This window comes from Mesocricetus auratus, unplaced genomic scaffold (genome assembly GCF_017639785.1).
Source record: "Mesocricetus auratus isolate SY011 unplaced genomic scaffold, BCM_Maur_2.0 Super-Scaffold_100027, whole genome shotgun sequence".
In the NCBI taxonomy this organism is placed as follows: Eukaryota; Metazoa; Chordata; class Mammalia; order Rodentia; family Cricetidae; genus Mesocricetus; species Mesocricetus auratus.
The window spans coordinates 9,406,694-9,426,634 of NW_024429208.1; the positions used below are offsets into that span (position 1 = coordinate 9,406,694).

Genomic DNA, 19,941 nt, shown 5'->3' on the forward strand with positions numbered 1-19,941 from the left:
GGCCTCTTCAGTTCTGGTTACAGGCTATTATAGATCCGTAACACCATACTGGGTCCATGTATCTGTCCTTATGCCAGAGATACAGTGGTGCTAACTGTAGCTTTGGAGGAAGTTTTAAAACCAGAAATTGTGAGTCCACCAACTTGACTCTTTGTCAAGAGTGCATTGGCTTCCTTGAGATTTGGCATGAATTTCAGGATGGGTTTTTCATGTTTTGTAAAAACTATCATTGGGAAGACTGAGGCCATAGCTCTGTGGTAGAGCATTTCCCCACTGGGACAACATCCTGGGTTCAATCCCCAATGTTGTCAAGAGCCAAATCAAAACTGCCGTTGGGATTTTGATAAGAATTGCTTAGAATCTGTAAGCTACCTCAGGTCGCTTTTTTACACTGGCTGTAGTTTGAATGTGTCTCTTCAAAAATCTGCTGCTGCTGAGGGGTGTGGCCTTGGAGAAGTGAGTGTAGGCTCTGGTCTCCCGAATGAGCTTAACACCCCCATGAAGGTAGAGGGTGTGTGCAGACTAACCTCTGCTCTTTCACTTTGCCTCTGCAAGGACACAGCCTTTTGTCCCCTCCTAAGGACACGGTGAGATGGTGTCATCTTGGAAACAGAGGCTAGGTCTCAAAACTCCTTGGCCTTGGACTCAGCATCCAGGCTGTGAGAAATCTTACTGTTACGTGTTTGCTTCTTAGTCTTGGTTTGCTCCAGCAGCCCCATGAGTGGGGGTAGCATTACATTTATCTGTCTTGAATGCCTTTCGGCAGTTTTTTGTGGTTTTCACTGTACAAAATTTTCCCCTTCTTCGCTAAGTGAGGCCCTAAGCGTTTTTATTCTTTTTGGTTTTACTGTATGTGGAATTGTGTTGAAGTTTCCTTTCTGGACTGCTTGTTGCTGTGGGCGAGCACAGTGATTTCTATGTTAGCAGAGGTGTCCTGCTGGCTCATTTGTTTGTTCTATTATGAAACTTGGAGGTCACAGCCTGTGCCCCAATTCAGGTCTGGTTGCCCATCCTCAATAATCCAATTAAAAGAGTCAAATTAAAAATGGAAAGCATACAAAGAAGATTTATTCAGTGGCCGCATTGGGAAGAGGAAGGAAGAAATCCAGTAGACCTCGTAAGTCTGTTTTGGGGTTTGATGTGAGATCAGAGTTTAAGCAGAGGGCCAAGGATGTGCACATCTAAGCAGCCCCAGTCAAGATGTGGCCCTGGCAAGCACTGGGTTCATTCGATGGGCTTCAGTCTCATTCTTTAAGGTGGTCCAGCAAGATGTTAGGACCCTGTGAAACCTTTTTCCAGGAGACAAGATCCCATCTCTGGCAGGTGCATTTTCCTTCTCCCAGAGTGGGATTCCTGGGGTGGGAGAGATTCCCGTTTCTTTGGGGCCCATTGTTTCAACAGTCTGACGGTCTCATTGAGAGACACAAGGTTCTCTTTAGGGCAGCTTCATTTCTGCTCAGACTGCTTGAAGCAGCTTTGGGTGTTCAGTATTCAAGGTCGCACTGAAAACTTCTTTTCTAACCTGCCTCTCCCTCTCAACAACAGTGAAGATTCCTTGCTCCTGCTTCATATAGCCAAGGCTTATATCCTCACCAGGGCACAAGTGTTTCTGTTTTTGAGTCAGGCACTCATGTAGCACAGGCTGACCTCAAATTAACCTTGTAGCCAAGGATGACTTTGAGCTCCCCAAGACTCACCTTGGGAGCCCTGCAGTTGTTGTTATGTACAACCATGTCCACCTGGGATTTGAACCTAAAGCCTCCTGCATTCTAGGCAAGTGCTCTGCCAACTGAGCTACATCACCCAGCCTGCACGTGGTGTTTGTCGTGGGCTCTTCACACGTGGCTCGCTTGATGATGAGATCGCTAGTGTTTTCATCGTGGAACAGTGCTGCAGCTAACCCATTGCTCGTCCTGCTTCAGCTGAGATTGGCTGTTTCTGCATTCACCATGCCACATGATCGCACTGATTGATTTCATATGTGGACTGCCCCGGAATCCCAGGAATAGACTCACTTAGCCGGCATGCACGGGGCTTTCAATATACTAAAAGCATTTGCTGGTGTTTTTGTTGAGAGTTTCTGAGACACTCTTCATTAGGGGAATACTAGATTATCGATTTTTTGTTTGTTTTTATATCCTTATCTGGCTTTGGGATTAGGGTAATACTGGCCTCATAGAATGAGACAGAAAGTTTTCTCTCATCAGTATTTTGGGATAAATTTACAAGAACTGAATGCTTTGCAGACTTCTCAAAAGCAACACCCCTGGGCCCAGGGCTTTTGTTGGAAAAATTTTAAAAATTATTAAACTATTCCCCCAGTCTCCTCTCTAACTGTGGGTCTGTCCAAACATCGAGTTTCCTCATGGCTCAGTCTGGTAGCTTTTGTATGTCTAGAAATTTGGCCCCTTCATTTTGGTTTTGTCATGGGCTCTCACTGCCCATTCCACTCCTATAGTGATGCCTCTACTCTCCTGACCTTTGCCGTGAGTCTCAGTCTCTGTCTCTGTCTCTGTCTCTCTCTCTCTATCTCTGTCTCTGTCTCTCTCTCTCTCTCTCTCTCTCTCTCTCTCTCTCTCTGTCTCTCTCTCTGTCTCTCTCTCTGTCTCTGTCTCTCTCTCTCTCTCTCTCTCTCTCTCTCTCTCTCTCTCTCTCTCTCTCTCTAAACTTTACAAGGTTCATCAGTTATGTTGATCTTTCCAAAGAACTGAGTTTGGTTTCATTGATTTTTTTTTCCCTGTTCTTTGCTTTGTTGATTTTTGTTTTATTTTTCCCCTTCTGTTTGCTCTGGAATAGATTTTTGTTCTTGTTTTGTTTTTTCCTCTTTTTCTTTTCCTAATTCTGTATGTACAATGGGTGGGTTATTTAAGATCACTTGTCTGTTAATGAAATGTTTATAGCAATATGCTTCTCCTTTCTATGATTTTTTAAAAATTCCCCCACCAGTTTTTTTGGGGGGGCAACACTCTGATTTTTATCTAAGTATTTTCTCATGTCTCTCTTGATTCTTGTATGCTAAAGTGGTTGTTTGTAAGTATGAAATTTAGCTGGGTGTTGGTGGCGCACACCTTTAATCCCAGCACTCGGGAGGCAGAGACAGGTGGATCTCTGTGAGTTCCAGAACAGCCTGGTCTACAGAGTGAGTTCCAGGACAGCCTCCAAAACAATACAGAGAAACCCTGTCTCGAAAAACCAAAAAAAGTTAATTTCCACAAATTTGTAAGTAATCGAGTTATATTTGTTTTTAGGGTCTAGCTTGATCTCAGACTGGTTGGAGAGTATATGTTATGTCTGTTGAAGTTTTCTGTGGCCTGATGTGCCTATCTTGGAAATGTTACATATACACCAGAGAGCTCGAGCCCACGCGCCACTGTGGCTGGCAGTGCTCTGTGGATATTCACAGATCCAGGAACCCTTCCTTACCCTCCTTTTCGGGTTGTTCTACCCTTCAGCGAGAGGGTGTTGAAGTCACTGCTGTTGTGGGACTGTCAGTTCCTCCCCTTATTCTGCCATTTAGCTGCATATGTCAGTGGTCTGTCACTGTCATAACTCCCCCCCTGTACTGACCCTCTCTGTTCCCTTCCCTCTTGTAACACACTGGTTTAAATTCTGTTCCGTCTGATACTATTGTAGCTACCTTGCATTCTCTCCACATGGGCAGCCCATTCATTTTCAACCTGTTTGTCTAGAGAAAGTTTCCTGTAGAGAGCATATGATTATGGCTTTTTAAAATTACTTGGTCAGGCTCTTTCTTTAAATTAAAAAAATTTTTTATTTAAATGAGAAAGAAGCCTGCTTCATATGTCAATCCCAGCTCCCTGTCTCTCCCCTCCTCCCCTGCCCCCCACAAGCCCCCCATCCCACTTCCCTCAGCTCCCCAGGGAGGGTGAGGCACTCCATGGGGGATCTCCAAAATCTGTCATATCATCTGGAGCAGGACCCAGATCCTCCCCGATGTGTCCAGGGTGAGATTACATCTCTCCACGTGGAATGGGCTCCCAAAGTCTATTCATACGCCAGGGATAAATAGTGATCCACTACCAGAGGCCCAATAGATTGCCAAGGCCTCCTCACTGACATCCACATTCTGGGGGTCTGGATCAGTCCAATGCTGGCCTCTCAGCCATCAGTCTGGGATCCATGAGCTTCCCCTTGTTCAGGTCAGCTGTTTCTGTGGGCTTCACCAGCCCGGTCTTGACCCCCTTGTCCATTACTCTGTCCTCTCTGCAACTGGGCTCCAGGAATTCAGTTCAGTGTTTAGCTGTGGGTGTCTGCCTCTGCTTTCATTAGCCACTGGATGAAGGCTCTAGGATGGCATATAAGTTATCACTGTCATTACAGGGGAAGGGCATTTAAGGTAGCCTCGATGCCAGTTGGTGTCATTCTTGTAGATCTCTGAAAATCTCACTAGTGCCACATCTCTCCTTAAACCTCCGTCTATTATGGTATCTCTTATCTTGCTCTCCTTTATTCCTCCCCTGACTCAAACTTCCTGCTTCTCCATTTCCTCCTCTCCTCTCCTCTTCTCCCTCCCCTCCCCCCATGCTCCCAATCTGCTCAGAAGATCCTGTCCCCTTCCCCTTCTCCAGGTACCATGCATGTCTCTCTTACGGTCCTCACTGTTTCCCAGCCTCTCTGGCGGTGTGGATTGTATGCTGGCAATGTCCTGCTCCATGTCTAAAATCCATATATGAGTGAGTACATACCATGTTTGTCTTTTTGTGACTGGGTTACCTCACTCAGGTTGGTTTCTTCTAGTTCTTTCCATTTGTCTGTGAATTTCAAGATTCCATTGGTATTTTTTTTTCCCACTGAGTTGTACTCCATTGTGTAAATGTACCACATTTTCTCTATCCACTCTTAAGTTAAGGGGCATCTAAGTTGCTTCCATGTTCTGGCTATTACAAATAATGCTGCTATGAACATAGCCACACTGAACCTCTTAGAAGAGAAAGTGGGAAGTACCCTTGAAGGAATTGGTACAGGAGACTGCTTTCTGAACATAACACCAGTGGCAGAAGCACTGAGACCGACAATTAATAAATGGGACCGCTTGAAACTGAGAACCTTCTGTAAGGCAAAGGACACAGTCAGCAAGACAAAACGGCACCCCACAGAAAACATATTCACTAACCCCACATCTGACAGAGACCTGATCTCCAAAATTTACAAAGAACTCAAGAAGCCAGTCTCCAAAACACCAAATGATCCAATTAAAAAGTTGGGTACAGAACTAAATAGAGAATTCTCAATAGAAGAGCCTAAAATGACCAATAGACGCTTAAGAAAGTGCTCAACATCCTTAGCCATCAGGGAAATGCAAATCAAAACAACTCTGAGATACCATCTCATTCCTGTCAGAATGGCTAAAATCAAAAACGCCAATGACAGTTTATGCTGGAAAGGATGTGGAAAAAGGGGAACACTCCTCCACTGCTGGTGGGAGTGCCAACTCCTACAGCTACTTTGGAAATCAGTATGGAGATGCCTCAGAAAAATGGGAATCAGTCTACCACAAGATCCAGCAATTCCACTGTTAGGCATATACCCAAAAGATGCACATTCATATAACAAGGATGTCTGTGCAGCAATGTTCATAGCAGCATTATTTCACTTTAAAATTTTAAAATTACATTCATTTTGACTTATTTGAGTCTGTGTGTGTGTGTGTGTGTGTGTGTGTGTGTGTGTGTGTAACATGCACACACCTGTACCATGGCTCCCATGTAGAAATTGGAGGACAACTTATGATGATCAGTTCTTTCTATCTTGCAGGTTCCTGGGATCAAAAAGCAGACACCTTTACATACTGAGTCATTTCATTTGCCCAAATCTCTTCTCTTTAAATTGACATTTAATCCATTTACATTTATTGTAATTGCTGCTCTTGACTTCTGTCACTGCTGTTGGTATACTTTGTATCTAATACTCCTGTTTCTCATTTCCTGCTTTACTCTCTGTTTAGATGCTTTTAAAAAGTGATTTTATTTTATATGTGTGGATGTTTTGTTGTTGTTGTTTTTATATGTATGTATGTGCACAGCATGCATACCTGGTGCCTGCAGAGGTCAGAAGAGGCCTCTGGGTCCCCTGGAGTTGTGGACAGCTGTGAGCTACCTTGTGGGTATTGGAAGCCAAACCCAGGTCCTCTGCTAGGAGGAACCAGTACTCTTAACTACTGAGCCATCTCTCTCTAGCCCCTTTAGCTGAGTTTTGTAATGAAATGTTTAAATTCCTTTTTTATTTTCTTCTTATGGGTATCCAGTTTTGTGTGTGTGTGTGTGTGTGTGTGTGTGTGGTTACCATGCATAGGTTTACACTTGTCATCCTCGAGCTTTACATCCTAATTTGAACATACTCTAGTTTAACGCCAGTGGCATTCAAACGTGCCACCCCTTTGTAGCTCTGTCTCCACTCCTTTTTTACTGTTGAGAACCCTTGATGACTTGTTTTATTTTGTTTTGTTTTATTTGGGACTGAGTTTCTGTTTAACAGCCCTGGCTGTCCTGGAACTAGTTCTTGTAGACCAGGCTGGCCTCGAACTCACAGACATCCGCCTACCTCTGCCTTCCCAGTGCTGGGAGTAAAGGCGCGCGCCACCACTCCTGGCTCCTTGATGACATTTTTATACACATGCATCCCAAAACAAAAATGCAATAATCCCTTGAACATGTTTAAGTTAGGTAGAAAACAAAATGTGGGGTAGCCTGGTGTTCTTATGGCAGTGCAGCTTTAGTGACTGACTGAGCATTGTCCTTCATGGGGACCTTTGACTCTTCGAGTGACCGTGTGACCTCTAGTCCCTGCCTGTCCCTTAGTTTCATAGTGTAGTTCTAGTATGAAGGGCTCAAGGGGACACTGAGGCAAATTGTTAGGGGTAAAGAGTCTCTTAGAAGAGTTGTTAATGCCACGGACAGGCGGGCAGATAGAGTAAGCTGTGGATTCTGAATGGGAATCAGGCTCTCAAGGCAGGAGTGGGGGGTTCCTTGTAGCTCTCTGAGGATGGAGGTTTCACGGCCACGGGCTCTGGTTCCTCTATAGGCATCAGAGAAGGGAGTGGGGAGCAGGCCTTTCGTGGCTGCCAGATTCCCAGCATTCTATAATCGATGGATTTAGTGGCACACTTGTCTGCTCCAAAGAGGCCGCTCCTGGTTCTCTCTGCTCTGCCGTTTCTCAGAGTCCTCCAGGAACTCACTTGGAAACATTTTCCTCAAAAAGGCAAATCTGAAGACACCATTGCTTATCAGTGACTAGCCTTGATTCCAGAAGGCAAGAGGCTTCTGTGGTTAGTCCTCCCCACCTGCGCATGAGCCTCTAGCTGGAGTAAGGACATTCATGAATGTGTGGATAGACCTGGTTCACCCCCATCTCAAGGTACACAACTCAAGTCCCACTGTAGTGGTCCTTCATGGGGTAGAGTAGCGTTCATTACAAGAGACATCTTTGGGGGCCATTATTTAGGGTAAAGTAGCCCACCCTGGGTGTGTGCACTCTTCTAATTGCTACTGGGTTACAAAACAGTGTGTGTGGGGCTTTGTATAAACACCTTGGAGCCTAAGTCCCTATCCATCTCACTGAGGTTGTCTGTTTCAGTTTTAACGGAAAAGGTGCTTAGGGGATGCCATCAAGACACCCCACTTTTCTGTGTGTGCCTAGGGCACCATTGCCAGATACATGTGTACCCACGTGGTCAGACAAAGGTCGAGCTGTTCTAGTGGTGTGGCTGCAATGCTTGCCTTGTAACCGTTGCCTGCTGGATTCTCTCAGACCTTCTGTGTAATTTTCACCAGCTTTTTCTTTGCTGTGCTGTTCTGTGTGTTTTGCTTGACTCTTTGTTTTTGACCTAGCTCAAGCCTGTCTTCCACCTGAGAATTTATAGTATATTCAGATTGCTGGTCCACCTGATCATGTTTTTTTTCTCCCCCCTGACTTTTGCCTTTTCCCTGCTCTGGATTGGTTATAGTTTCTCGATTCCACAAGGACTCTGAATATCTCTTAAAATGGCTCCATTCAAGGCTTCACAAAACTACACTCCAGGGCCCCATTCCACACTGAATCTGGTGCAGCTCATCTCTCCCAGCTCATTGGAGCCGGGCCTAGGTGGATGTAATAGAACTCTCTATGCCAGTTGCTTAGTTCTGATAACTCCCTTGAGCCTTTCCCCACAGCAGTTTAGACAGTCTCATGCTGGAATACTTGTTGGAGTCGTACCCCTGGGTTTTGCAGCTATCTGCTAGGTGACCAGGGTGGGTCCAGCACAGATGTTACCATGCACCCTTGGCTCCCATGTCCCCCACGCAGCCGCTGCATCTGTGTGTGTCTGAATAGGCCCCAGAAGTTAGAAGCAGGAAGGGGATGCCAGGATTCCCTCTGACTTAAGGGAAACGCTTGTTTGAGGAATCAGCTTCTCCAGAAGGTTCCATAGCAGTTGCTTAGTTGGCAGCTGGGCGTCTCAGACATGCTCCCCCTCTGGTGCTGGACTGGAAGATCCCTCACAGTGACATCTCCCTGAGCTCTAGGAGCTCCAGATGCACGCCGGGAACCCAGGCCTGGGCTCGGTGAAGCAGGGCTGCCTCAGCCTGAGTTCTACAGGGTTGAGAGGTCAGACAGAGCAGAGACAGGTACACAGCAGCTCCCAGAGCTTGTGTGGGGAAAGCCAATGGCCAGCCCAGGGATGGATGCACAATCAGTTCCCAGGCCACATCCCCGCGAGAGCCAGTTGTCACGAAGTGGGGCCCTGGTTGTCAGAAGCATGACACATATAGGATGACGGGTCTGCTCCATTGCATTAGAGGAGTCAAGTACCCCGAGCAGTCCGAGGGGAACTGGCTTAGTTGGAGGCTGTTCTCCAGGGTGAGCAGACTGGGTTGGCCAGGAGCCTTGTTGGGGGAGGGACTGTCACTTGCTTAGAAGAGCCCTCTTGTCCTAGTGCTGATGACCCATCCTGCCAGGGTCCCCGTGAAGGGTCTTTTTCTCATGACATTCTGAGCCCTCGTCGAAGCCTAGCCCTTGCCAAAGGGCTGTACCGTCTGCCCTCAACGTTCTTTAAACAGGCCCTGCTGGTGAGGTTGGCGGTGAAGGTGCTGGGAAGCCCAGTGTCTGGAAATGGGCTGGCTGTAGCCCAGCGAGGAAGGCTGACAGGGACTCCTGTGCCATCGGGAGCCTGGTCCAGTCAGGTGGGAGTACCAGGCATTCTCCCTCCAGAGCCAGGCCTGGTCTGTGCTTGTGGGGGGATGCTGGCTGCGATTGGTTCTACATGTAGCTAAAGGGTGTGCATGTTTAAACACAGGATTTGCAGAACTGTACCTGCTCACTTCAGGGGGGTGGCTTTAACCAGGTAGGACCCCCATTCGTGGATCTGAGGTCAGGTGGGTGACTAAAGGAGTCTCAACTTGGAAAGGAGCCACCGTCCTCTAGAAGGCCTCTGCTCTCAGAGCCTTCTGGCCTAGACAGCCAGGCCCTTCCCCCATCACAATGCTGTAACCAGAGAACAGAGCCAGTGATCTTATTGCCCTGGCATTTGGCATCTCCTCTCAGCAGAGCCAAAAAGACTTTCATAGAAAGGAAATGGAAGGACTTGGGAAGAGTTGGCTGTAGGTCTCTAAGGTCCCGGGGGTCATCGTGGAACACACTGGTGCTTTCCAGCCCAGGAAGCCAGCAGCTGTAGTGTCCTCCGTGCTGGGCTAGTGGGGCGCCAGGGATTTGTGCTGTCCAGGAGGAGGGGCAGAGTGGCCTCATCTCCAATACCCAGGCAGCATGCATGACATGGCTTCGGAACTTCAGTGTGGATTCCGAATCCCAGCATTCCTGGTGAGGCGGGAACACGGTAACTGCTGCTTGGGATGATCGCTGGCTATCCAAGGCTAGCCCATCAGCCTTCTCTGCTCTCAGCTTGAGGGCAACAGATACTCAGTTCTTGCAAGCCATGCCCCCACCAAGCCGTGTCCACTCTGCACCTGGCCGGCACCATGTCTGGTTGGCACTCGGGGATTAAGGAGCATGTGACAGGGTGAGGTTTACAGGCACCCTTACAGCCTGTCAGGCTGTCTACACAGCACACAAAGTTGTTCTTTGTCCTCGAGGGGCTTGGTGACTCAGCTTGTCCTGTGAAGGGGGTTCAGCATTTCCCATCTCCTACTCTGTAGGGACCTTGTCATTCCAGCCCTACAGCCGGAGTCTGACCTGAGGCATGGTGTCTTTACACACTTGCATCCTACCAAGTATACCTGCCTCTATCTGTCCCTTCCTATAAAAGCCCTTGGCCATGAGCACCCCTTCCAGGCTTTGTAATGCTATGCTGCTTGAGTGCACTGAGTGGCCTTGGTGGCCACCTAATGACAGGAAGGGCTCATACAGCTGTGTCTGACCTGAGATGGTGCTCGGAGTAAGTGAAATGGGCCGCTGTCTGCTCCGGGGCACTTCAGAAGAGTTGTGAATCTGGGAGAGTCTGTGCAGGGCATCAGCCGCAAGATGCCCTGTGGCCTTCTGCCCCCATAGTGTGATGACAAACTTCAGGGAGCAGAAATGACAGAGGAAGAGCTGTCCTGTCTTCCTGCCCTGTAATGTATCCTGAGGAACAGGCTTGTGGGGAACCAGAGTCTGATGTTAACTTAGAAACTGTAATGACCAGATGAAGCCTGGGGAATCCGACTTTGGAGCCTGGCCATAGGAGTCTCCCAGGCTGGATTTATCTCTAGCTGGCTCCCAGAGCAAGTGGAGCTTCAGGCAGGAGTACCGTGTGCCGCCTCCTCTCTCTTTGGTCTTACTCCATGTCTGTGTTCCTCCTGCAGAGTCACAGTGGGGGACTCCGTGCCCCAGCTCCTCATTCCCATTTTGGGATATTTGCTTTGGCCTGTGACCCCACGGAGGCAAGGAGAGGCCCAAAGAGAGGGCCACATAGATCTAGATAAGGGGCGGGTTCATGGCCTGTGTCTCCCAGGGCAGATGCCGCTGTGACCTTGTCTGTGACCTTGTCTGTTCCTGCGCAGCCTCCTCACCGGATGTCCTTCTCTTTGCAGAGAATGTTGCTGAGGAGGTGGGGCTGCCACAGCTCCTCGGGGACCCTCTACCCCAGCAGATCACACAAATCGACGACCCTCACGTCGGGCCAGTCTACATCTTTGGACGGGACTCCAGCAGTAGCCAGACGGCCCAGCACCACTTCCCCAGACTCTTCTTCCGTGACTTTTCTCTCCTGTTTCATATCCAGCCGGCCACAAAGGCTGCAGGCGTCCTGTTCGCCATCACAGACACTGTGCAGAAGGTGGTCTCACTGGGCGTGAAGCTCTCAGGGGTGCAGAATGGGCACCAAAACATCTCACTGCTCTACACGGAGCCTGGTGCCACCCAGACTCAGACAGGTGCCAGCTTCCACCTACCTGCATTTGTTGGCCAGTGGACACACTTTGTGCTCAGCGTAGATGGAGGTTCTGTGACTCTCTACGTAGACTGTGAGGAGTTCCAGAGAGTGCCGTTTGCGAGGTCCCCACAGGGTCTCGAGCTGGAGCATGGCTCTGGCCTCTTTGTGGGTCAGGCTGGAGCTGCTGACCCTGACAAGTTCCAGGTAACTATGCTGCCCCGCTGTGTGCTGATCCAGGGGAGGAGGGGGCCGTGGGAACCAGGGAAAGTAGGTTCCTCCAGTTGATGCCACAGCCTGGGACGGTAGCCCACACTTCCCCTCTTGTGACGGGAGTGGCATCTGCTCCCCCAACTCTTAATCCTTTGGTACCCTGGAAGCATCACACTGGGATTTTGTGAGTTCTCTGAGATCCCAGGGTCCATAAGATGACTGCTGGAGGCCATCCTGAGTTGATCCAGACCCTCTTCTCAGGTATGAGCTGGGGCCTGTGGTAAGCTAGAGACACCAAGCTTAGACTAGGAGAGTGTGTGGGTTAGACCAAGCTCAGCTACTACACCTGAAAAACAAGTGCTTTGGCATCTTGTGGAAAAGACAGGCTTGGGGACATACACCTGTAATCCCATCTTGGAGTTTGGAGGGCGAACGATCTAGAGTTCCACTTGAGAATCTGTCTCAAAACAACAAAAATTACTCGTTTAAAGCCAGCCACCCTTAGGGTCTTTCTGGCTGCGCCCACAGCTGAGGGAGCACCCTGCTGGCAATGGGGACTGAGACTTCACCAACTGACCTGCTTAGGTCAACCATTCTCGACTGTTTAATATTTTAACGAAGACTTGCTCCGGACTCACTGGGCGACAGTGACAGACTTGTGGCTCTCTCCCATGTTCACTAGGAAAGTCCCTCCCTTCTGGGCCTTCTTTCTCGTAGGAGGGCACCCTTCCTGAGATCCCAGCTGGGAGCCCAGCCTCTTGGGAACAAGTGCGTGGGGACCCTCAGCTGGCACTGACTCATGGCTCCTGAATTCAGTACTCCAGCCTTTAGCAGCTGGACGCCCCTGCCCAACCCAGACAGGGGTCCCTGTGTGTGCAGGGAAGGACATGTCCCCAGGGGACAGACTCTCAATTATGACCCAGACAAGGGCCTCCTGTTGTAAGTTGTTCTAGTCCTGTGTCCACAGCTCTGGAAGCTGACCTTCTACCTCTGGCAGGAACTTTTAACCCACGGGGTTCAAGAGCTGCCTGGACTTTGGCACCAAACTGGGCCCCTGTGTGTTTTCCTTCTGATCTTCAAACGCGATTACCAGAAAGCTGAGCGTCACAGTTTCCAGAGTGGGGGATATTGGTGCTGTGTGTTCCCATCACTTTCCAAAGGGGTGGCGGACCTTCCACGGCTGGGTACATCTCCTACTTCCCTAGAAAAGTTGGGTGAGGAATAGTGAGCATGAGACTGCCAAGGGCACTGATAAACCCGGCAGTGCCGATGGAGGGGCATAGCCACCCTGGGTGGGATGGCCTCATCACTGTTTGGGCCTTGCCAGGCTGTGTAAAAGGTGTGCCGATTGGATATGCAGACAAGCTGTGTCTGGACATCTTCATTTCCTGGTGTGTTTGTGAATGCAGACCTTTCCATTTATCCATTTATCCATTTATTTATTTATTTATTTATTTATTTATTTATTTATTTATTTATTGCTTTGGGTTTTGGTGGGGAATTCAGCCATTCTTATTGATTTATACAGCTCTTTATATTTGAAAGAAACTTATCTCTGACTGTGTATGTACAAATTTTATTTCCCAGCCCGTCATTTGTCTTTTCACTTAATAACAACTTTGGGGCATTTAAAGTGTTTATTTGGCTAATTTGGGTCCGGAGGAAAAAAAATCCGCAACGTTTGATATATGAAAACTCTTTGATGGTTGGAGGATGGAGGCAGAGAGCATTCCAGGACCTGTGCTGGTCTTTGCAGACCATGGGTACCCACCCCCAGCTGACCTCAGCAGTCTGACCTTGCCTGCTCCTGTGGGCTGGGTCTTGGGATCCTTTCCATTTAAATCATACCCCAGCTGGAGCGAGGGAGGTACGCCGGTGGCAGAATAGAAGACAGTTGGATTTCCCACAAGTTGGGTTGCAGAGTTGGCACTGAGGTCTTTGGGGGAGGAGTCACTATGTCATGCGATTCATGGCATGACCGAAGCTAGCCCAGAGCTCTGGGAGTCAGGGAGCCAGGGAACTGGGGAGCCAGAGCCCCCGAAGCCAGTGGGATGGAGAGGTAGGCTTCCTGTGAGTCATCCCCAGTGAGGGTGCTCTACCCCACCTGCACCCGCACACTGCCAGGGAGAGCCGGCCTGTGCCTCCAGCCGCCCAGTCCTGGTCCTTGCTGGGTCACAGTCCTCACAGTGCTGTCGTTGGTCTTCCTGTCTGTCCCTTTGAGTTTGGTCTTGAGCATCGTTCTGATTATCAGTTTTCCTAAAGCATGGCCTCCGGCTGTATTTCAGTATGGGTGTTCTGTTCATTATTTTGTGGGTCCTGTAGTTATAATTCCTCTTGACTATTTTTCCTGCTAGAGGTGCCTCTACTTCTTCTCATTCCCTTTGTTTGTTTGTTTGTTTTTGTTTTGTCTTTCTTTCCCAGTGTGGGGTGCTAGACAGGATTCAATCTAGGACCTCCCACATGCTGGGCCAGTACTCCACTGGACCCAGCCCAGCTCTGGTGTGTGTGCGCGTGCGTGTGTGTGTGTGTGTGTGTGTGTGTGTGTGTGTGTGTGTGTGTGTGTGTGTATGTGCGTGCACACGCTCACGCATGCATCACGCATCTTCTTGGCTTAGGGTTCCTTTTCTGGTTCTCTTTCAACCCCAGCATCTCCCCCGTCCCTGGTGTCTTTGTCCCCAGGAGAGACGCTGTAAGCACAGCTTTCCCAGTGTTCTCATGTAGCTGTGAGCATCTCAAGGCTCATTTCCTTCATCTAGACTTGAGGCTGTGAATTTTCCTCAGGGTGCCGCTGTGGCTCCACAATAGATGATGTGTGTGCTGGCGCTGTGAGGTTGCCCCAGCCATCAACGGGTGATATCGGAACAGGCCTTCCCGTACGAGGGGTGGGGCAGGCAGCAGAGGTCGGAACCTGACGGCAGCAGTTTTCCTGCTCCTGGTCAAAGAGAACAGAGCACTCATGAATCTACTCTGCGTCCATCTCTGGGGGTGCTCTTCAGCAGTCTGTCCCACCGGCTCCTGCTCAGTGTTCTCGTGCAGAAAGCTCGGCTGACACCTCTCCTGTGCATCTGAAATGAGAGTAGCCTGTGGTGGGTACATTGCCACAGCACCTGTGCCGTTTCCTTCCTGGGCATGGGAAGAGGCCAAAGGAGGCTGGCTGCGATGAAGTGGCCTGTTGGGACCTGGTCTCAGGAGTGGAGACCTGTAGCCAGACGTCCTTAAAGCATTGTGGGGGAATGAGTATGAGGGCAGCGGTGTGTGTGTGTGTGTGTGTGTGTGTGTGTGTGTGTGTGTGTGTGTGTGTGTGTGTGAGTGAGTGAGGTATTAGCAAACAGAGCAGGCAGCATGGCTGGGTCACAGCATCAGCAACTAGGCTGGTCATGGAGGGAGGGAGGGAGGGAGAGAGGGAGGGAGGGAGGGGGTGGGGCAAAGAGGCCACCCTGAAGGCCGCAGGGAAACCAGGATACAGTCCGTGAGAGCATAGCCCCACAGCATAGCTTTGGCTTCTGACCTGTGCCAGCTAGCTGGTGTACTGCAGGTCCAGGGGAGCAGTGTGCGCGCCTCCTGATGACACTGGTCCTTTTAGTCACTTCCCCACGGCTGAAGCACTGTCGGCCAGCAGGCAGCGTGGCAGGAAGAGTTTCACGTGGCACTTACCTATACATGTTCACAGTCCCCCAGTTTCCAAGGTCCGGGTTGCATAACTTTTGGGTCCAAGTCCGTTAAATATTTGCAGTGGGTTTTCTGGCTTTTGTATAACGGACACTGTCCCCGTTAGCTGCTGGGAAAACTGCAGGCAGGGGCAGACGGGTCGCAGGGGCAGGACACTAAGCTGAACTCCGTGCGGACGTAAGCCCTGCCCGCCCTCCTCCGGATGCAGGTGCCCGACGGCCTTGCTGGCTGAGGGTGTGGCACAGTCCACAGCAGCGAGCCCGTCTGTGGGGAATGCTATGTGTCCGTTGCTGAGACCACCGGAAATGCCCCCGGCACCAGCACTGTCCTTAGGACGCAGTTTTCTAGTGTTTAAACCCAGTTGGGGGGCTCTCAGCTGTCACCCTGGCACCTACTGCAGCCACTCTGAGTGGGCTTCTTCAGGTGTCCTTTCTGCCCCCAGATGCCGTGTTGACCTCAGAAAGCGGGCTGGTAGGAAGTGTACATCTCCTTAACGTCAGGCTAGGACCAGGCTGGGGGTGGAGGTGGGACTGTCAGTTGCCACTTGTCCCTTGTTGGGGACAGGGAGGTGCGATTGAGTATCAGCTGATGAAAACATTCAGGGTATTGCCCAGAATAAACAGGAGGCCTGATCTGTCAACATAGCATGGGCTGGCCATCCTCTGTTCCCACAAGGCTCCCAAGCTAGAATGATGGTTACCTTTCCAAATGGCTGGGATGATCAACAAGTTATTTTGTGACGTGTGGAATTTGGTATGGAAATCAGATTTCAGTGTCTCCAGGTCAAGTTTCGTTAAGAGAGTCCCACCCTTCCCTTAGTGATGATATTGTTCACACGAGCAGACTGAGAAGCCAGAGGGAGGCAGTTCCCATCAGGCCACACAGAAATCTGCCCACCTCCATCCACTCAGACCTGGCTGTGGTAGGAGTTGTTAGAAAGTCACTTTGGAATAGAGGAATTGCGGTCTTTTGTTTGGTAAACTGAAATTAGCATAATAGAAGCTTTCAGGGTGCCCTCAGACAGACACCCCGGAGCCTGCCTTAAGAACCAGCAATCTAGACAGGAAGCATGAGGTGCAGTGTGGGGGGCATGTTTGTTGTGGGGTGCATCTGATCCTCACGGCCTCCCTTGGCTTGCCTCAGAAACTGCCACAACTTGAAAGTCATTGAATGAGTCTGCTTCTTAGTCCTGTTGACCAAAGGGGGTTCCTTGGTAGCATCAGGCTAGGCTGGGGGCCAGCATGAGTCAGAGGCTTTGCCTGGCCACCTGCCTCCAGATCCCCAGGGCCTTACTTTCTCTCCCTGCTTTTGTAACCAATTATCTGACCAAAACCACTTAAGAAAGGAAGACAAGTGTTTACTTTGGCTTTGTAGTTTGAGACTCAATAGTCTGTAACTGTGAGGGAGAGCACAGAGGTGGAGACCCGAGGCAGCTGGGCACATCGCAGTCAGGAAGGAGAATGGGGCTGTGAAATGTCAGGGCAGAAACCCAATTCAGTGAGCCTCCTCCAGATTCCACAGCCTTCCCAAACAGTGCCACCAGTGAGCCTCCTCCAGATTCCACAGCCTTCCCAAACAGTGCCACCAGCTGGCAACCGGGTGGCCAAACACCCGATCCACTGAGCAACATTTCATTTTCAAACTAATAACCGTCTGCCTCCATCCAGGGGAAGATCTCAGAGCTGAAGGTACGACAAAACCCCCGGGTGAGCCCTGTGCTCTGCTCGGATGAAGACGGCGATGATGAAGACAGGGTGAGTGACTGTGTTGGTGGGAGGTCTCCCTCCTGTGAGCAAGGGCTCCAAAGTGACACGCTGGGAAAAAGCAAAAGATGTCAGTCGGGTACCTGTGTCCAGACACCACCCCTGCCTTAACTTTCCTCTTCAAACAACCTGGGAAGCGTAAATGTCAGAGACCAACCCACAGTAACACAGCGTGATATAGGGGTCACACCGTGGAAAGGGCACATGTTGTGTGATAGTGTGTCTCTTGACGGGCTGTGTGTGTCTGCTGTGTGGTATGTGTGATCTCTGACTATGTGGTTTTCTCTGTTTGCTGTGCATGTACCTTTTTCTTCGTTTGGTCTTCTGTTATGTATATGTTGTCTCTGTGTGCAGTGCATCTGTTGTATGTGTGGTATGTGAGCTGTGCGGTGTCTGTGTCTCCGTGTGTATTCTGTGTGCTGGGCATCTTTTGTACGTGCGGGATGCATGCAGTGTGGTCTGTATGCGCTGCGTCTCCTTGTGCCTCTGTTGTTTATGTGTGTGTGTGTGTGTGTGTGTGTGTGTGTGTGTGTGTGCGCGCGTGCACAATACCATGACACCTGAGAAAAACAACCCACTTGTTACCCGAGGACAGGATTGGGGGTGGGCGGTCCCAATGGAGATAGCACATGACAACACTGCAATCACCAATTCTCCTGGGGCAGAGACTGACTGTGTGGAATATGTCTACCTTACACTCCTGTTTTTATATTTTACTTCGAAGGTATTTGTTGTTGGATTTTCTTTTATTCTATCCCCACATGGGAATGCCAAGATGTTGCTGTTGTTTTTTAACCCCTTGGCTCTTTTGGGGGCCTGCCACCCAGCTCCCAAAGAAATCAAAACTGAGGCATATTGTTACTTATAAATGGGCAGCCCTAGCTTGGCTTATTTCTAGCTATATTTTCTTACCTTAAATTATCCAATCTACCTTTTTTCTCTGGGCTTTTTCCTTTTCTTACTTCTGTAATCTTACTCTTCTTCCATGGCTGGCCGTGTGACCGTGTGGCCGTGTGGCTGCCCCCTAGTGTCCTCTCCTTGTTCTCTTGCTCCTCTTTCTCCCAGATTTCTCCTGCTTATCCTTCCTCCTGCCTCGCTATTGATCGTTCGGCTCTTTATTAGACCATCAGTGTTCTAGGCAGGCACAGTAACACAGCTTCACAGAGTTAGACAAATGCAACGCCAAAGAATGCAACACATCTGTGCATCGTCAATACAAATGTTCCACAGCATAAACAAGTGTAACACATTTTAAAATAATATTCCACAGCAGCTATTACTTTTTTCCAGAAGAGAAATCAGAAATGTGACTGGCTCCCATCTAGTACCAGCCTCTTGTGGATGGGTAGCATTCACTCCTGAGGATGCCACTAGTGAGCTTCCCAGATGCTGCCTGTTCTGGGTGTCTGCATGTCCATCCCACCTGGGCCATGTTGACATCAAGGTGTCACTATGGGCTCTATGGGCCCAGGTAGTATTTCTCCTCTGGGCTTATATTAAGTCATCTACCTTAGTAGGAGGAAAGGCTGGCCCCTGGTTTCCCCAGAGCTCCTGGAGGCTGTAGGGAAGGGAGAGCATGAAGGCAGCCAATCCAGGCAGATGATGGGTGGGGACAGGATTATGATGTACCTATACTCCACATAGGTTTCTTCAGTGTCAGCCTGGACTGGAGCTGCTTAGGACAACTTCCCACCTGCTTTGCCTGTCCCCTAGGGATGGCACCCTAGGACAGGGCAGCCATGTCACAGGACCGGAGTACACAGGCCTGATCTACAATCTTCTGGAGGGTGGGCCATCCTGGCTTGCCTGAGCTGCAAGTCTGGCTGATTTCAACCCAGCAGGAATCTCATTTGCTGTCCAGTTGCTGCCCCGTCATGGGGCCTCTGGTCCTGACTTCTTCCTCATTTCTCTCCCATCCTGCAGGCGTCTGGGGACTTTGGAAGTGGCTTTGAAGAAAGTAGCAAGCCACACAGGGAGGAGGTGAGTGTCTGTGTATGGTGAGGCCATTCCCTGGTTCAGTCAGGGGAGGGGCAGATACGGTCTGTGCCTAGTGTGTACAACATCCCAGTCGTCCCTGTCATGCAGGTACACGCCCAGCAGGGAGGGACCAGTCTGAGGCTGGCCTTGTATTCCCCCTCTGGCTCCACCACCTCTTGCCTTGAGCAAGAAGCTCTTCTCTGGAGAGCTTTCTCATCACAAGAGACCCAGAATTTTGTTGATGCTGTTGGCTGGTATGGACCATAACTGGTTTGTGTGTCTAACATGAGGTCAAGACACGTGGCATTGTGGGGAAGTTTCTGGAAAGTCACATTGCATGCTTTTTCCAGTCCAGGGTCCCAAGAACTCAGAGGGACTCCAGATATGCAAAGGATGTTTGAGTGACCCTCTCCGAGCCCCTCTGTGCCCCAGAATCTAGTTTGCAGAATCTGTCTTTAAAGTGGACCTTGGGTGTCAGGGACAAGAAGACTGCAGGTTGCTAAGTATCTCAAGGATGACCAGCACTCCTAGAAGAGGTGTTGAGGACTCCTTGATATGTGAACTGGGGCAGGGACAGGAAGGTTTTAGGGACAGGAGACACAGCCATCTGGGACTGCATTCTGTATCCCTTGATGGCCATATGCCCTTCTCCACACAGATGTAGCTTAGATTTGCAAACTTCTGCTTCTACGCAGGGTACCCTGGACGTGGCAGATGCTGGAAATACAGATGTGCCTATGAGTGCCATACCACACCAGTACTGCCTTGTCTGTAGGCCAGAGGTTGCTAGTAACTAGCGTGAGCACTCATCCTTCCTTGTGACCTGCTCACTCCAGTTAGGAGCCTGGCCTCGCTGTCACAGACAACTGTGAGGGACTCCTCGAAGGGCCTGGCCAATCTGAGGGTCCATGTGGAAGCTTCCCTTCAGAGGACCAAAGTTGTGGACCTCTGGTGTCCCATGCC

At 49.8% G+C, this 19,941-nt stretch overlaps 1 protein-coding gene across 4 annotated transcripts in view; it reads left to right on the forward strand.

The window, feature by feature from the left end:
* Col18a1 (collagen type XVIII alpha 1 chain) overlaps positions 1 to 19,941 on the forward strand; it is a 106,436-nt gene that overhangs the window by 53,741 nt on the left and 32,754 nt on the right. For all 4 annotated transcript variants that reach the window (XM_013113903.3, XM_021227510.2, XM_013113901.2 and 1 more), the window contains 3 exons: positions 11,019 to 11,563; positions 16,906 to 16,992; positions 18,925 to 18,981. In XM_013113903.3, the coding sequence (XP_012969357.1) occupies positions 11,019 to 11,563; positions 16,906 to 16,992; positions 18,925 to 18,981 (689 nt within the window). The remainder of the gene's footprint in view (positions 1 to 11,018; positions 11,564 to 16,905; positions 16,993 to 18,924; positions 18,982 to 19,941) is intronic.